At 53.3% G+C, this 18,705-nt stretch overlaps 1 protein-coding gene across 3 annotated transcripts in view; it reads left to right on the top strand.

Annotated features, from left to right (window-relative positions):
• Window positions 1–18,705, top strand: part of GRID1 (glutamate ionotropic receptor delta type subunit 1) — a 686,787-nt gene that overhangs the window by 216,592 nt on the left and 451,490 nt on the right. For all 3 annotated transcript variants that reach the window (XM_059397943.1, XM_059397942.1, XM_059397944.1), the window contains exon 4: window positions 3,970–4,175. In XM_059397943.1, the coding sequence (XP_059253926.1) occupies window positions 3,970–4,175 (206 nt within the window). The remainder of the gene's footprint in view (window positions 1–3,969; window positions 4,176–18,705) is intronic.

The raw sequence follows: 18,705 nt of genomic DNA, 5'->3' as shown, positions 1-18,705 counted from the left end.
TCCGTGTGTGCCTGTTTGTGTATATTGTGGGTCCCAGGCAGTGACCTGCATGCCATGGCACCTCCTATCCCCTAGAAAAGTAAGACCATCCTATTTTAGGCAGGGGGACCTCAGGGAGGGGACTTCAGGGGACTTCTCGCCCAGTTTGGGAGGGCGGCCATGCCTGCAGGATGTCTGAGATCCCTGGAGCCGGTCAGACTCAGGCAGCGAGGGGGCAGTCACAGAGTAATGCTGGGGTCCTCAGTGTGCACGTGTTTGGGGGAAGGCACAGCAAGCATGCCCCTGCAGACGTGGCTCATCTTGGCCACTTCAAGGACTCGTGATGGCCTTGTGAAGTGCCTGAAGAGTAGGAGCTAGTAGATGTGCCCCCTTCATGCCTGTCCCGGTCAGCTCTCACCGTCCTGTCAGCCCTCACTGTCCTGTCAGTCGTGCTCAGATCTGGTTCAGATCAAAGCCGTGGGGCAATGAGGACCGTGGGTGCCTGTGTGAAGGGATGGGGCCTCACTGGCCACCAGTGACCTTGCCCAAACTGGCTCCTGCTCAAGCCCACGTGGGCAGTGCCATGGGGGAGCTGTGTGTGGGGCTTTTTGTGTGGGAGGCCCAGAGACCCAACCTCCTCGTAGCTCATGGGGATGGGGAGGGCACTGTGGTGCCTGGTGAGAGCCCTGAGCATCCTTCTAGGGATGGCAAATGCATGACCAAGATTCAGTCCCATGGCACTGGTATTCAAGTGCAGCCCTGACCTTGGCCAGCTTCACCCATTGGCGACCTGGCCCCTGGCGCACAGACGGTTACGCAGAGCTGCTTGCCTGGCAGCTCAGACGGGAAATGGTCCCAGGTACAGAACAGCAGGACAGGCTTTCTCCACCAAGCCCCCACCTGTCTCTCCCTCCCCTGAAGCTGCAAAGTAGTTGCTGCCCATAACACCAGGGGCTCCCCACATACAGGCCCCTGGCTGTCAACACCCCTCGGATTCCCAGATAGGCTCTGCGGTCCCCACAGCCTGCTCGGGCCCCTAGAGACCTGTTACCCCAAAGCCTTGAAAGATTGGAGAGGTTCTTCAGAGCTTTCTAGCCAAACAGAGGGAATGGCAGAGCAGACATGCATGGATGGCTTGGGGGACAGAAGTGCAACAGGGGGAAGGGACCCCCAACTAAAGCAACTCAGAGCTGGTGTCAACCCCAGCCACTCCCTCTCCTGAGCACAGCACAACTCACACCTGCCAGTAATATGCTTGAATGTCTCAGCGCCAAGCAGACACCCATGCCCAGCAGCCCCTCCTCTGTTGGGCATGCAGCAGCTTTCCATCTGTGCCCAGGATGGCCTCCCCCTCGATCTGGGCTCCCCAGTACAGCAGCCACTAGCCACATATGGCTGTTTACATTTAAACTTCCATTCATCAAAATTAAATAAAATGACACCTCCGTTTCTCACTCACACTAGTCACATTTTAGTACCCAGCCACCACATCTGGCTAGTGGCTATCATACTGGGCAGATGTACATCATATATGATGGATCCTTGCAGAAAGTTCCAGTGCCTGGTACTGCCTGAGAAGCTGTCTTTTAACCAGTGTGGTGTAAATGGTGTTCCCAAATAAGGGGGTTTAGCTGCCTTCAGGTCCCTCGTAATAGCCTCCCTACTCCCATGCCAATTGTTGTGTCCCTTTGAAGACCCTTTGAGCTCCTGCTCTGGGACACATGACCTCCTTTGACCTACGAGATGGTTGTGACTTGGTGTCAGCAGAGATCTGAGTAGATGTTTGTGTATTCTGCCTCCACCATGGGAACATCCCTGGGCTGGCCTGCCAGAGGGATGTGGACATGTGTGGACCATCAGGCAGGCCTCCAGTGATATGTCAGTCACCTCCAGGGGCACGGGTGAGCCTAGAACAGAACTGCCCAGTTGATCTACAGACTCAACAAATAATAAATGACTATTGTTCTAGGTCGTTAATTCTGGGGTCGGTTTGTTTCTCAGCAATGACTGACAGAGTGAGCTTATCAGACGCCTGTATCTCGTATACCTTATGACTGTTTCCGTGAAAAAACAGGGCTTCTGTCTTAAAAGTAGCCCCATAGGGGAGCCCCTGGATCACTCAGTTGAGTTTCTGACTCTTGATTTCAGCTCAGGCCGTGACCTCAGGGTCGTGAGATCCATCCCCACATCAGGCTCCACGCTGGGCATGGAAAGTTTGATCCCCAGTTTACAGATGAGCAAATGGAGGCACAGAGTGGTTGGAAGATTTGCCCAAGTATTTAAGGAACCATCCTAAATTCTGAGTATTGGAATCCACAGCTAGTGCTCAAAGCGTATTCTACAACTTCCCCCTGGTGGGAAACAGGGCCCCCCTGCATGTTTTCCCCCAGCACTCCAGGGCTGCCCTGCCCTCCCTCGCACTGTGTTTGGTTTTCCTTGACCTCTCTTGTTATGTCCAGTTGGGACTAGACTTACTGGGGAGCCTGCCATCCTGGGGAGGTGGGCAGCTGAGGGCCCACTGCAGCAGCTTGCACAGTGCCTGGAACACTCAGGAAGTTTGCGGAATGGGCATGAAAGGAACGTCTGGGAGATAAATGGGTTGGCAAAAGCAGTCTTGTTGAAATAACAGCGTTTACTGTGAATTTGATTTTGGGGGACTGGATGGGCCAGGGCATGCCTGTGGCAGCCCATGGGCTGGGAGAGAGCAGCTTGTGTGGCAGGGGCAGGCCCAGAGTATCCTTGAGAGAGGGCTGCTCAGTACAAGTATGTCTTTGGGAACTGGAATACACATATGGGCTGATGAAGAAGACATCCCGGACTTTGATAACGTGGCCTCTAGGTTGAGACTTTGGGCTGAAAGTGACAGAAATCCTGTTCCAGTTGGCTCAGGCAGGAAACGGTATTCTTCAGCTCATAGGAAAATCCAAGAGAAGTCAGACTCACAAATGCACAGAGACTTCACCGACGTCACTGAAACCAGGTGTGACTTTCATACCTGCTTGCCCCAGAGTTGGCTCCCGTCTTGGGGAGGTCTCCCTTTGGAGCAGACAGATGGCTCATGCAGGGCTGAGAGAAGATTGGGGCCCTCGTTAAAAATAAAATAAAATAAAATAAAATAAAAAAGTCAGCATCTTGGTACTCGGAGGAGTACCAATTTGCATTAATTGCATTAATATGCAATTAATATGTGGTTTGCATTAATATGTGGTTGAACTGGGCCCCAAGCAACTTCTGAATGCTCATTCCCTAGTAATTTATTCCAGCTCCCCCTGCTTCCTTTTTGCCTTACATCCTGACCTCTTAGTGACACAGAGGAAAGAGCAGGACTGTCTCTCAAGTGCTCCTCCAGAGTCTGAGGACGGTGCTTGTTGGAACATCTTGGACCATGTGCTCACCCTTGAACCAGTCAGGATGTGAAGTTCAGGTTGGATTTGGGCAGTCACTCCAGCAGGAAAGAGAGTGAAAGAGGGGTTCCATCCGGGGAAATCAGGCTGCTGGAACAGGACAGGGTCCCAAGCCTCAGGGCTGGGGTGTGAGGGCAGGGTTTTCAGTCACGGGATTGGAGCTGGGCCAAGGTTGGGGCCAGTGGCCTTAGCTCACCTGCTAGGCTGTGAGCATAGAGGAAGGTGCAGGGAACTGGGGCCGGGGTCAGGGACCACCACTGCACATAGCCTCGAGGACAGAGCTGCCAGAAGTTTCGTTCTCATTGGGTGGAAGCAGTGGGGAGAGAAAGAGAGGTCATCACAAAGGACTTCCTGGCCACAGGACCTGTTGGAACAAAGGGCATACTCCTCGTGTTGCGAGACTCTTTGCCTGGGGCTGGACGCTGCCACCAAATAGATGTGTCCAGGTTTTCCCACTTCCATTCACGGGTCACTGAGGCAGACATGCGCCCTGCTTATGGCAGTGGCCCATAGCTAGTGGGGGCCATTGGGGTTAGATCCTTCCTTCTTAAAGATCCTTCTTTCCTCCCCTTTCTCCACTGCTCAGATATCCGTGGGCTCCAAAGCTTTCTGGATCAGGCCTCGCGGCTGGGCCTTGATGTCTCTTTACAAAAGGTGGACAAGAACATTAGCCACGTGTTCACCAGCCTCTTCACCACCATGAAGACAGAGGAGCTGAACCGCTACCGAGACACGCTCCGCCGCGCCATCCTCCTGCTCAGCCCGCAGGGGGCCCACTCCTTCATCAACGAGGTAGGTGGTGGGGCCTGGGGCCACAGGAGACTCTGCGCAGGATGCCACGGTGGACCCACTGGGGCTGTCCGTTCATGCGTGGCCAAAATGGGTGTGGGGACTCCTAGGTGCTGGGTGTTTGGCACAAGCCGGAAGGAGTTAGATCCCGAGCACAGCTTGGCTCCTGGCTGGTCCTCCGCAGGTTACCCAAGGCCTACCTGGACAGTGAGGGGCTGGGAGCAGCTGGCGGGAAGCCTATTTACAGGTGACTGCCAGAGATTTTGGAGGCAAAACTTTGGGCTGTTGTTTCTTTGTATCGTTGTTGTTTTAAATTTCCCCTGTTTGTTGGCAGGTGTAAGCCTCTAGGGATAAAATAAATTTTCAGGTTTCTGCAGAGGTGGGCAGCTCTGCCTTCGGTATTTGCTAGCACCTGGTGGAGGTGTCGGTTGCACATTAGCAAATGATACTTGGTGCACAGGCTGATACTTTTGGTACCTAAGCTAACCAGTGATTTTTTTTTAATGCCTTTTTAAGGGTTAGGGCCTTCCAAGGAAGACAGGGTCCATCAGTTTAACAAAGAATTTAGTAACAAAGAATTTACAATTTAGTAATTTAGTTGTGAATAGCCAACTAGAAATACGTTCTGAGCTGGCTTTTGCTGGCAGCCCTGATGGTCTGATGGCAGGAAGGTGACAAGCTGGAGTTGGCAGGTCCCTCTCTGGCCTGGGTTGGTTTTCATGGGGGAGCCCGGGAGGAGGGGGGATGTGCTGGGGGTGTGGTGTGCCTGGGAGCAGGGATGGCCCAATGCGGTCTGTGATTTCCTCTCAACCCCAGTCACCTACTTGGCTGTCTCTGATTGAAAGGAAAATGAAGAGAAAGGCAGAATTATACTAATTCCATTTGATGTACTTTGGTTGCTTATTCCGCTTTCTCCTCTAATTAATTATTACTCAAAATGCTACCTTATATATCAGGAGCCAGCACGAAGCCCACTGCTGGGGAACTTAAAATTCGGAACGCTTAATTTGGCACATTGGCTGGCAGTCCTGCGGCCCTTGGCTAATCAGACCCCGCTAATGCCGGTGGTCAGCCAGCCTGTGATGTCCCGTCGGCACTCGGCATTTTCTCTGGAACACGTTTCCCTGTAGGAAGTGATTCAGGCCAGTAATGGGCAGCCTAGGATTAGCAGCACTAATGTGTCCGGCTTTCTCAGAATGTTCCCAGCAGTGGGTGTCCCAGTGTCTGCTCATAGGAAGGCTTTTCTCCTTGCTAAATTCCCCAGGCCGGGCAGGCTCCAGTGATGGTGTCTGCTAATGCGGTCGCTGGCCTTCTCCATCTCTCTTCTCGCCCGTCCCTTGCCTCCTGTCCTTGCTTCCTTTCTGCCTTGCCGCTGTCCCGCCATGAAGCTTCGGAGTGGGAAGAATATTGGCTTTGGAGTTCAACAGATATGGGGTCAAGTCCAGGCTCCTCCACTTCCTGTTGCTGTGACCTTGGCTGCTTTGCCTCACCTGTGTGACCTGAGCTTCTTCATCTGTAAAGGACGGAGGAAGGAGGCAAGAGGCCAGATGAAGCCTGTGGTTCGTAGCTTCTCGGGAAACATCTGTTCTCTTCCACTTACATATTCATTGTTTCCCTTCTAGATGAATTCAGCCCATGCTCTTGTTTCTAGGCCCTGCAAGGATTTAACACGTAAACAAGACTGGCCTAAAGATACTATTTCCAAGTGGTTCATTATGCAAACTCCTGCAGTGTTGGAAATACTTGGCTTGGCTTGGGCCTGGCGCCTTCTTGATCCCCGTCCCCCGCACCCCGTCTGCATTTGCAAAGTCTTGGCTTTGCTGGGTGCTGCAAAGTGCTGCTGGGTGCTGGGGACTTGCCCTGGGAGTGGCCACTCTTTTTTTTTTTTTAAGATTTATTTATTTATTTGACAGAAATCAAAAGTAGGCAGAGAGGCAGACAGAGAGGGAGGAGGAAGCAGGCTCCCTACTGAGCAGAGAGCCCAATGTGGGGCTCCACCCCAGGACCTTGAGATCATGACCTGAGCTGAAGGCAGAGGCTTAACTCACTGAGCCACCCAGACCCCCTGGGAGTGGCCACTCTTAGTGTTGGGCAAGAGTGGCAAGCCCCTGGGAGGGGTGGCCAGAGACTATGGGGGAAGATGGCACCCAGGCTTTGTGCCTTCAGCTCTAGCTGGTCAGAGTCCTGGTTTTTGATTTTCTGTCGGGGTGGGTGGCTGGGTGAGGGGTGGGTGTCCTGTCCTGGGTACCCAGTGTGGGTGTTTTGTGTGCTTTCCCTAATGTTCACACTTCACGCACAAGGCAGCTGAAGTCGAGGAAGTTCCCTGTTGCTTCAGGTCCTGTGGGTAGCCACCAGGAGGACTCAGCAGGAGTCAAGTCTAGACGTGTCCCACTCCAGAATCTCCAGCTGCCATGTTGCTGTGATGGTGGTGGTGGGCAGATGGGGTGTGCTACCTTCACGAGGGGAGGACGTGGTTCAGCAGCCTCCGTCCACAAGCTGGCAGAGGCTTTCAGGGCACTTATGCTCCAAAAATTTTGGTGTATGTACTAAACTGGGTATGGGAGGGGTTTCCGGACTCCGGCAGGCTGTAGGACCTGGACCACTGGCTAGCCCAGGAGGTCCCCTGGGAGGGACCTGGGCATGCCATCCCAGCACAAAAGCTTCATCCACTGCCTGGACGTACTGCCGGGGCTTTGCCAGCAGACTGACCCAACCTCTCCTTTGTTGGGACAAGGACAGAGGGTGTGCACAAGGCTGATCCACTGCCGGGACATGTCCTGAATTTTATGCATCTCAAAACACTGTTTTGGGCCAGCAAATGGCCTTAGAGCCCTAGTGCTACTCATGACAGGTGGCTTTGGTACCCAATCAGGACTGCATGTGTGAGCTGTGTTGGGAGTGGGGGTAACTCTTCCCCCAGCTGTAACTTCTCCCTTGCCCACCCAGAAAGCCCGGCTGATGGGAGGAGGGAGGAAGACGGTGCTGCTCAAATCTTCTACACGTTGCTACATGGGAATCTGTTGGCGAGGCTGGTACTTTCACTATCAGTAGTGACAAGTTCTGGATGACACAGACTTGGCTATCTGGGAAGTGCCAGGTGTCCCCATGCTACACGGGGGACTGTTTCTCTGTCCAGTGTCCAGGATGCATGCACTCACTGTGGGGACTCAGCCTGGGGGCCCCTGCACTATCAGCCTCTCTGGGATCCCTCTTGATGAGGGGACATCCTGTCTGGGGGTTTGGGGAGTCTGGCCTTGGTGGTGGGTGGGTGGCAGAGGTGCAAGCAGGCTGAGGCACTGGGTGGGGGTGGGGCGTGGGCTCAGATAATAGGTCCTTCTTTAAGATCCCCTCACCTTCCACTGTTCAGTCTCCAATCCACATTCCCTGCCCTGAGATCATTTCAGCCTAGTTTAAACAACCACCACATGAGTGCGTTATCTCTAAAAGACTCCCCTTGGGGAGACTGGGCTCAGGGGTAACAGCATGCTGGTCCTGGACTGGGAGCCCACCATGGGGTGGCCTCGGGCACTGCTGAGGGTACAGGACATAGAGAATCCTTCCTCCAGCTGGGCCTCTTGTGCTCTGGGCTTGGCAGTAGAGGTCCAAGTAAGGGTAGGTAGTGCTCTCTGATCATCCCAACCGGGAAGTGAGTGGAACACATTCTATCCTCAGCTGGGCCTTGGTTTGTCTCCGGGCCACCGCTAAGTGGGGCTTCAGTAGGTGATGATACGCACTATGACACCCTCCTCATGTAGCTTGTCAGTTTGAATCACTGGACAGGGGAGCAGGGGCTGGGGGTGTGTGCTGTCCTCACTCCAGGGCCATGGGAGTTGTGAGAGGGGCCGAGGGACAGAGGCTTTGCCTGAGAATCCTGTCTGTAGCCGTTGGAACCTTCCCCCTTCTGCTCCCAGCTTCCTTCTTCCATTTCACCAGTATTTAATGAGCCCCAGTGGTGTGCCAGATTCTGTGTGGGACACTGAGGCTATTGTCCCTGTTCACGTGGGGCTCCCAGCTTTATGGGAAGGACAAACATGTTAACAAACCCCTTTGCCTGTCAGAACAGAGCTGTGGGCCAGGTTCTGGGAGAGTGCCAAGGATGGAGCAATGCCCTCTGGCCAGGGAGAAATGGGGGTGACCAGAGGGTCAGGGATGCTTCCAGGAGTGGGTGACACTGGGGCTGGGTCTACAGGAATGAACGAACCTTCATTAACCCCATGGCCAAGGTGGGAGCTGGGAGAAGGGGTCTGGAGAGTATTCAGGGACTCTTGTGTTGCCATGGTGGGTGTGCCAGGTGAGGAGTGGCTGGGGCTTAGGCTGTTGTATTAGCAGGAAGGGGTCCCTAATCCAGGGTGGAGAGTCTGAACTTCAGGACCAGTTTGTTCTTGGGGCCCCTTTTGGGGTCTTTGAAGCTAGGAGCTCACTGAGTGCTCTGTATGGCCCCAGTGCTGAGGGTTATGTATGTCTTACTGTTCTTTCTCCTTCAGGCCAGATTTGATGGAGAGATCTCCAGTGCACACTCAGGTTTGGCCCTGGGCGTCATCTCTTCTTCCTGGAGTAGATTCCCTCCATCTGTCCATCATCTGTCCATGTGTCCTTCTGTTCGTCCATGCATCCATCTATCTATCTGCCCTCCCACCTAAACACCCATATGTTTAGGACAGATGGGGTGTCTGCGACAGACCAAGAACCATATCTTGATATGGTTGGGGACACAGAGGTGGTGTCCCCTCCTGGAGACCTGACAAGATGTGAAATGTTGTGGCTACACATCACGACCCTCGTCCTCTTGGGCATTCCCAGTGGCTGGCTGAGTGGGCACACCCCAGGTCTCTCATCCACTGAGGCCTCCTCTGGGCTTGGGGTGGGAGGTGCCCCAGGACTCTCACTTGTCATTTCTGTGTCCCTGTCTCTATTCAGACTTAGGCTTCCCTCTTTCCTTTTTGTATCTTCTTTGTTTCCTCCTTTCCCTTCCCTCTCTCTTTTGTTTTGCTGGAAAGAGTAGAAAACTTAACTATTTGAAACACTTATGTACTTGATGGAGAAGAGTTGCCTCTCCCTGTTCCCAGTTCCTGAGGCCGACAGAGCAGCCTGCTGGGGCCCTGAAGCCCGTGTACCATCAGGCTGCCCGTGGATATCGGGCAGCCTGTCTGTCCCACGGGAAAGTGAGCCCCTCGTGGACAGGGACTGGATGGCGTCCACCTTTGTATCTTCCAAGAGCAGCACAAGGCTGGCCCACAAAGGCTGCTGAGGGAAAAAAGGCATGGAGATTTGTATTTCTTCCCTCCGATAGAAAGAGCTCGAGGCTAGGTTTTCTTGTGTGTGCCTTGATTGCCTTTTAGTTTGTCTTCCAGTGCTTGGTCAGCTTATCAGCAAGGGCCTTAGTCTTAAAACTTTTGCCTTTACCAAGGCTTGAGTTTGTGTAAGAACACTGCCTTTGGCCTGAAGGGCCAGCAAAGGAGTGGCTGCTCCTGTGGGTGGGGACGTTCCCAGGCCCAGCTTTGGTACAGGGTAGGGGAGAGCAGTGTGCAGAGAGGTGAGTGTCTTGGGAGAGGATTGACGATAAGCGACGGTGTTGGCCGGTGTGGGAGAGTGGACATGTGCATGCGCGCGCGCGCACACACACACACACACACACACACACACACACACACAGAGGCTGATACAGTGATACCACTGGCCAGCCACACAGCTGGTACAAGCACACCCTCAGATAAGCACAGTCTAACAGGAACACCCCCCCACCACCACCACTTGTGACCCCCCCGTGCGGATCTAAACATAACTATGCACACACATACACATACGCACACACCAGGATAAAGGCACTGCTGGTGTCAAAGCAGCTGGGGAAGGGATTGCAATGTTGGGAAAGACATGGCTGTTACCACGTGATGGTCACAGCAGGTGACCATTACCTTTGTAGTTAGACGGATCTCCGTGATCTCTTTATGGCAGCAAGAAGGATGGGAGAAAAAGTAGTTAGGGGAACAGCTTAGGGGTAGGACAGCTCCTCATTGCTCTGAGAGTGGGATCCCCTTTCACCCAGTTTGGGAGGAATAGGTGAATAGAAGGAGCAGAGGTGGAAAGGGCCGCGTGCGCTATCCCTCCTCACCCCTGCCCAGACTGGCTTCCCAGGCAAGGAGTGTGGCTGGAGGCCAGTTCAGTCCTTACTGGGAGCACAGCCTGGGTTAGCTCCTGGCTTTGAATCAATTGCTTCTCAGAGTTTGCTGCAGTGAGTGAGTTTCGTCCCGCAATTTGAATATAAAGACTTGCTTTTTAATACATTTATCGCAAAGGAAGATGAAGTAATGTCAGTGTTCTGTTGTCCCACATGATAGATGCAAATATTTCTTACTTTACCATGGTAAATCTTCAGCAGGCGACTTTATCACTCAGAGCTAGGATAATTCTGTGCCATTTAAGTATCATTTACCAGAATATTTTAAATTACTAATTAATTACAGAAGATTAATTTTTAAATGTGGCCCTGCATTTGCATTTAATTGTATCCTACTGTTTACAGATTTTAAAGCCTTAGTACTTCAGAAAAAGTGCTAGGAGTCTGAAAAATTCATTTTTTCCCCTTAGAAATTCTTAGACATGAGCTCATGAGGAAGAGATATTATGTTGAGTTTGTTCTGGTAGGTTCAGAGCTAAAGGGATGCTCAAGGCAACCAAGACTTCAGGCCTGGCTGAGATGGGAAGGGAGCAGAGGCTCTGTATGGCCACTGTCCCCTCCCTTCTCTGTCCTCTTTGCCCTCAATCCTTGCAAATCCCCATGCATGCTGGGCAGGCCTTCGTGGGTTCCTTCCCTGTGGGACATGCCACATTCTGAGCACAGCTCCATTGCCTCTGTCATCTCTAGGTCTGCATCATACCCACCACTTGTGTGGTGACTCTTTGTCCTTCCTTCCCCATGGGACCTAGGAACGTGTGAGGGCAGAAGCTGGGACAGGTTTATCTTCGTGAATTGCCTTTTCAGAGCCTGTGGTTGATGGTTGGCACATGGGTGAATGAAGGATGGAATCCCAGGAGCTTTGACCTCTGTTGTGCACACGCAAATGTTTTCTAGAAGGTGAGTTCCCCAGTGGGCAGACCAAATATATTCCTAGTGCTCTGGCCAAGCAGGGGCACCTGAGTAAGCTGGTGTTTTGGAAGAACTTCATGTTTGATTTTTAATATTTCCAAGGAGCATCCAAGCCCACATCAAGGAAAAATGCTTGCCTGTGGCTGGGTCTTACTGGTGTTTGTTTTCTGGTTGAGGGCTGTTTCTATTTTGAGTTGACTTTTGAATCATGCCACCCATTCCTGGGGCTCAGGAAGGACTTCCTTGGCTGCCTGGGAGGACTGTCTGCTCCTTCCTGGGGTCAAAGAGTGAGATCACGAACCTAAAGTGTGGGCCTGGAGACACCTGGTGTTCTTCCCTTCCTTCGTGGGCCATTAAATAGCCAGCAAAGTGTCACTTCCTCCCTGTGGGCGCCTCTGTGGCTTATTAGCAGTAGGAAGCCAGCAGCCCTGAGAAATAGGCATTTACGGAGGGAAGCAGCTTGCGGCCGTGGAATGACTCAGTTACCCTTTCTGCTCCCGGATCCCCGAGGGTGTTCAGGTTGTGGGGGCCTCCCCTGAGGTGATGAGTCAGCTCATTTGTTGACTGAAGGGCTGAGTGGGGAGCCCAGCAGGGAAGCAGCAGCAGACTCTCCCCAGTGGTGCGGGAAGCAAGAGGAAGGCTGAGCTGCATCAAGAGAGGCAGAGGTGAGGCGAGGTTATCCCAGTTGCCTGGATTCATCTCCCAGCAGCTCTCTGTGCCGTACAGCCCACATTTGTTGCCATCCTCTGCATGCTCCCAAGTGGGGGCTTTGGTAAGTGCTGGCGGGAACTTGGCCTTGGTCACCTGCCACCTGTGCCCAAGCTGCCAGGCAGCTGGGAGGAGAGAAGGCCTCTGCATCCGTGAGCTGGAGCAGTGTAACAAACCCCTCCGAAACTCGAAACTCAGTGTCGTGAAACAATGAGCCTTTGTTGTTACTCATCAGCCTCATAGTCAGCAGACCTGTGTACGATGCAACTGATCTCGTCTGGGCTTGCGAATGCCTCTGTGGTCAGCTGACTGTGTGGCTGGAACCGGCTGGTTAGGAGAGTGGTTAGCTGGCGGTAAGTTAGGGTGACGGGGTGATCAGGCTGCGGGTCTCTCCTTGTCACACACGCTGGCCCACACTTACTCCTGTGACAGCAGCAGAGTTCCAAAAAGGCTCTGGGCCGCTCGAGGCTGGGGCTCAAACCCGGTGCCTTGTTGCTTCTATAGGTCTCTTGGCCTAAGCCAGCCAAGAGGTCAGCCCAGATTTAAGGGGCAAGGGGAGAGAGCCCCTGGGAAACCCCTCATGGGGGAAGTGCAAAGTCACTTTGCAAAGGGGGTGGTAGGTACATTACAGAGTGAGGAGTTGGGGCCATTTTTGTCATCTGTCTGCCCGGCCCCATTGTGCAGATGAGATTCCTAGGAGCAAGCAGGTGTCCCCTGGCTCTGTGGGTGATGGGGAACCATGTGTCTCCTTTCTCCTACTCTGTTTCAGTCTGGCTCAACTTGGGGGTGAAAGTGGTGAGGAAAGGGTTGTGGACCAGAGGGAGAGATGGAACAGGCCTTTATTTATCAAGAATGCTTATGAATCAGAATGCTGATTCACCTCATCTCTACAATGCTGGGAAGGAGGGGCTATTACAGAGTATTGGAACCTGGGGGTTTAGGGACCTGCGCATGCTCCCAGATCTAGTGACACAGCTGGGATGTGAGTTCAGAACTTCCTGACTCACAGCTTGGCTCTGCTTCACTACATGGCATTGGGAGGAGGGGGAAGCTTGTTGTCTTGACAGATCAAGGGAAGCCCATTTTCCTCCTAGAACACGACAAAGGGTGCATCTGATGGACTTTGCCATTGAGGAGCAGGTGGGATATGGGGAAGGTGGACTGGGCACCTTTTTAAAAAATTTTAAAATTTTAAATTTTTAAAAAGATTTTATTTATTTATTTGACAGAGAGAGCGAGATCACAAGTAGGCAGAGAGGCAGGCAGAGAGGTAGGGGGAGGCAGACTCCCTGCTGAGCAGAGAGCCCAATGTGGGGCTTGATCCCAGGACCCTGAGATCATGACCTGAGCTGAGGGTGGAAGCTTAACCCACTGAGCCACCCAGGTGTCCCATGGACTGGGCACTTTTGAGAGAGCGTCCCTTGGACTCCACGGTCCTGTGTTTGCCACCACACCTGCAGAGACTATGAGGGGACGCGCAGGCTGCCTCAAACTCCCTCCTCAGTAACCAGAAGAGCAGCTTTCATGCCCTCAGACTCTCACCAGAGTCTGAGGTGATTTCCTTAACCCTTCTGCCAGGTGGTCAATGGGGCCAAGTTGCAGACAGACTGCAGACAGACTGTCCTCACCATGGAGCTTTTCTGAGTTTTGCTTCCCCATCTGTACGGTGGATTGAAATTGATATTTGACCCCGCAGGTTCCTCTAAGAATTAAGCTTGGGAAATATTCTGGAGCACAGCTTTCCTCTTTACTCTCCTTCCTAGGGCCGGCCATCCGAGGGTCTCTAGTAACTGTTGTGTAGATAGGGAGACAGCAAAGTCTTAGAAAATTTAAGGATATGGAGCCCTTAGAGCAGCAAGAACAATGAAAAATCTTGACTCCAGGCAAGGTCGACGTTCCAAATTTTGAAACGTGCTGGAGTGTTAACATTAGGGATTGTCGTGGTGACCTGCTGCTGGGTCAGGTCACCAAAGGGAGAAGTGGGCATGGTTGATGAACTATTAATAGGTGTGTCTAATGCTCATTTCTCCACTGTTTGCTGTGGCATCTCTGTCCCTGCGGTGTGTTCCTTGTGTGTCTTCAGTATCTGTGTCCATGAGTGACATCGGGGTGAGAAAGCCAGGGACAAGGGCACGATTGCAGCCATGGAGATTGTGGAGAAAGACGTTGCTGTGACAGAGCCGTGTGGAGGTGTAGCAGAGAAGAACCAGATGGGAGTGGGATGTTGAGGAAAACACATGTCGACGGAGCCCCAGCTCCGGCCACAAAGGCCTGGTGTGCTGGCAGGTGTGGAGGGCAGAGGTTGGATTCCCACCAGATGGCAGGATGGGAACCACTTTAATTTCGGCAACAAGGGATGGGGCAGAGACCTGAGTGTGTCCCCTTTTTCGCCCTCCTCCTTCCCACGCCGCACAGATTCATTTCCTTGCAGAGGGAATCTGAGCACTTCAGCTGCTTCGGTGGCAGCCGTTCCTGGGCGGGGGGTGCAGTGAGGGCTGCTATCAGCACGGAGATGGGGGATTGCCTCTAGAACAGCAAGACACACAGGCCCCTGCTCACTGCCGGGGATGTCCTTTTGAGCCTGTTTACTGGTCTGCCGACAGGCATAATACTCCTTTCCCTGAGGGTTGTGGTGGGGTTTAAATAAGATAAAGCCCCAGGGCTGTACTCTGTGAATGTGGCTTTGTTACTGCGTCTGTGGAGAGTGTCTGGCTGAGATCATGGAACCAGCCTGGGCCACTGCCAGGTCAAGGGCAGATGTGGTAATGGGTCCCAGGAGCCGAGCTTTGGCCAGCCCCGTGGGAAGGAACCTTGCGCGGTCTCTGTGGGAAAGTACAGCTTCCGGAGCCAGGTGAGGAAAACTGGGTGCAGGGTATACCCAGGGTAGTAGGGGATGGTGCTAGCAAAACGTGACAAGATGCTCAAGGCCCTCAGCCTGTTCAGCTGGGATTGAGGCCTGGCCTCCCACCCCAGCGCTCAGCGGGGGAGATGTCAGATTGGGGGGGGGGGGGGGGGGGGGGGGATGGGGAAGCAGGGGGCCTCTCAGTGCCCCCCTCTCCCGCACAGGCTCCCTGTGCTGACTGGGCACTGCAGGTCCTGCCCAGGAGCAGGAAGGAGAGCCCAGGGCGCCTCCCATCTGGGCGCTTGCTTGCCTGTCTAAGCATGCACAGCAGCTGGTGTCTTCTCAGGGTCGCTGGTGGCTGGGCTCACAGGAGGAGGAAGAGCTGTTGGTGCTTTCTGCCTGCAAAGTTACTTTTGGAAAGAGAAACCTTCCTTTCATAGCCTGTCAGGTGGCAGCCCTCAGCAAGATCCAACGAACGGGGCCCTTTCCCTGGACCCCTTGCACCGGGTTCTTGGGTGGGGAAAGAACCAGGCCCTGCTCTGAAAGAGCTACCAAGTTTAACTGGACTTGGGAAGAACCACGAGCAACAGAACAAGGCGCCTAGCTGCAAGCACCCAGTTGGAGACAACTCTGTGGCTAGCACGGGCCCCAGGGTGGGCAAGGGAGCAGTGTGTCTGCTGTTCTCTTGCTGTTCTGTGGCAGCCACATGGGTCCATCCAGTCCACATAACCACGTGGACCACTCTTGGCTATTGTATAATCTGGAGCTTTTGAAGACAACCAGAGGATCAGATAAGAATGGCTAAAGCATCCCTTTTGAATGCCGGCCAGGTACAGCCAAGTCACAGATCTGAAGGCCCACGACATGCAGGCAGGGATAGTGCAGGGCAGAGCAGGTGGGCTGTGGGAAGGAGCAGCAGTATAGCAACTGGAGCCTGGGGGGGCCCATCTTTCCCTGAAGGGCACAGTCGGGCAGGTCCCACTGAGCTTCCACCGTGAAGGCCTGGTACAGCCAGTGCATTCTGTGTCTCAGAAGCCAGAAATCTGGACTTTTCTGTGAAATCTCTTTATTTTTTTAAATGTTGGCAACTAATGGCAGCAATTCTAAGCTCTCTGTTGGCCAGCTCTGCCTGGGGTGGGGCTGATACAGCTTGCAGACCATTGAGTGGAAACATCTGATTTATGACTTATATGCTGTCAACTTAAGCATATTAAATATGGGAATGGCACGAAGCGAGCCCCATTCTCTTCTTCCAGGGTTTTCTCACTAGGTGCCAGCAATCATTCTTCGTGCAGTGCTCCTGAGAGCTCCTGTTTCTCTCCTGGTTCCTCCAGGCCCACCTTGTTGTCCGTGCAGCCAGTGTTCTTATCCTTGCTGGTCAGTGCCAGGGTGTTGCTGACCTGCCTTAGGACCCTTCTTTGTATTTACAGGAAGGTCTTGGTTTTTAAGCATGTGGAGTTCAGTTTTCTAGACAGAGGGTCACCGTTGGGTTTGGTCTGTGTCCTTCATGGGGCTCCACAGTGAAGCTGCTCATTCCTTGTCCCAGGGTGGGTAGCTCTCCATTCAGCTCCGTTCTAGCTTTCCAGGGCTGCAGAGAGCTACTGAGTCTGATAAGGGGAACTAGACAATTTCTTAAAAGCCTGACTAATGCACTTGGTAATTCATTGAGCTCCTCTGCTGGGCCCTTTCTGAGCAATGGGGAAGCACCTGAGAGGTGAGGTTGGTCCCTTCTTGGGTGTGAAATATGGTTTAGAAGAACAGGCAGTGAGCCTACAGCCCAAGGAAGTAAGTATCCGAGCCCAGCCCAGCCCATGCTTGCCTGGGATGGTGCCACCTACAGAACAGTGCCTGTCCAAGTTTCAGTTTGCACGTCTTCTAATGGAACAGATGTTCATTGAGGAGCCAATGTGAATCAGGCCCTATTGTGGGTACTGGGGACACCAAGTCGCTGAGACAGACAAGGTCCCTGACTTCAAGGAGTTGACATTCTGATGGAGTCAGGGGGTTTTCACTAAGTCAATAAATGAATAATGTCCAAGTGATTGAGGTGGTGATAACCTACTTGAAGAAAGCAAAGGAAGGTAAGAAGAGAGTGGTTTGGTGGGGACGCCATTTTAGATGTGGTCAGGGATGGTGTGACCAGGTGTTTGCATAGAGACCAGAAGGGCGTGATGAAACCCATCAAGCAATTACTGGCTATAGAGCAATTTCAGAAGATGGAAAAGCACATGCAAGGGTCTTGAGGGTGGAATGAGCTTGGCATGCTGGAGGGTCCATGAGGGGGAGGGGGTGCCTGGTGCAGGGCAAGTCGGGGGAGAGTGGTGGGAAAGGAACATGGGGAGGGACCCGAGGTCAGAGCCCAGAAGACCTCATCGGCCACTGTAGGACTTTGTGGACTTGGTTTCAGTCTAATGGGAAGGTTTGTGAGCAGGTCAGCTGCAAGATCTGGAAAGGGACCGGGCTGAGGGTGTCCTCTCTGCCATTCTTTTGCTCTGACAGGAAGTAGCTCAGGGACATGGAAGGTCTAAGGAGATGGTAGATCATAGTTATCAGGCCATGGGGAGCCAATGTTTGGGGAGCTGATCAGGGCTACTCAGGGTGAGGTGCTCTTTCTGTACCCTCTTCTTGCTGGGGCCACAGGGAGGGCAGGGGGCCCTGGGTGGGTGTCCCCATTTGGAGCTCTGTGCTTGGTCCCCTGCTATGGGAAATCAGGTGGCCTGGCTTCATATCTCACTTCAGTTCTCAGGGGTAAGCACAGCCTCCTGGCAGCCCCCCATGGCAGCTTCCTGCTGGGTGCAAGCAGTCAGCCTAAAGAGCTTTGCATTTTATTAATGTGTGTGACAATGGGCCTGATGGCCTTGCTGCTCCAAGGACTCTCCTTCTGGAAGGGCTGAGAGGACACACTCTTTACAGAACCATCTTTCCTCTGTTCTTCACCAGGGAATTCACGAGAGCAGCAGCAACAGCTAACCTGACCACGACTCACTTTCCTCAGGTCCCTAGTGGGCGTCTGGCAGGACCACTGCTGAGCCCAGTGCAGGCCTTGGCCCCTGTGGGTCTCTGTTCGTTTGCACATGTGCCAATATGTAAACACATTTAAACTGCCTTATGTTTGTGTGCTGTGTGTGCCTATGACAGGGGACAGTTTGCTTATGTGTCTCAGCTTGTCCGCTGGCTTCCACAATGACGCTCTGGGGCTTGTGAGATGTCCCCTGCTACCAGTGCAGTGGGAGACAGTGAAGTGGAACTCCCCCTCCACCCATCCCACCCTTTGCGGCTCCCAACTGTGGCTCCTCTTCTCCCAGCTCCCCTACCCGGCTCTCAGCATCCCCTGTAGGTTCTAGGCCATGACTTTGTGGCCACAGCTGTGACCTCTGCTTTTTGGGTTTGGGTTGTCGCTTTCCCCTTACAACAGGATAGACTTGGGTAGTGCCCCTTCTCCTGCTGTGACCCAGTGGATTCCAATCCTATTCCTGCCACTCATTCCAGACCTGGGGGACTTGCAGTGTTGGGGGCGGGTAGGCAGGCCTGGCATGGCACATGGTCTGGGTCCCTTGGCTCTGCTGCCTCGAGGCTGAGTTTTGGACTCCAGACTCAACCGCTGCCAGGTCCGTGGGGGAGGATGCTGAAGGGCTGCAGTGGGCTGGGACCAAGCACTCCAGACTGCTCAGCCTGGCCTCCCACCCATCCCCCACTGTAACCTTCCACATCCAGCTGCTGCTCTCCAGGTGCTCAGACCCCCAGGGTTAGCCCCCAGGGCCAGCCTCATAGTTCCATCAGGGGATACGTATAGCCTAGGTATAGTGGGAAACTGGAGAGGCAAATAAAAGGTGGGGAAAACTCCTTTTTTTCTGTGTAATGGGGAATGCTGTTTGCACATTTAATTCAGTGGCCAC

This window comes from Mustela nigripes, chromosome 4 (genome assembly GCF_022355385.1).
Source record: "Mustela nigripes isolate SB6536 chromosome 4, MUSNIG.SB6536, whole genome shotgun sequence".
NCBI lineage: Eukaryota > Metazoa > Chordata > Mammalia > Carnivora > Mustelidae > Mustela > Mustela nigripes.
This window is presented reverse-complemented; position numbering and strand designations above follow the sequence as displayed.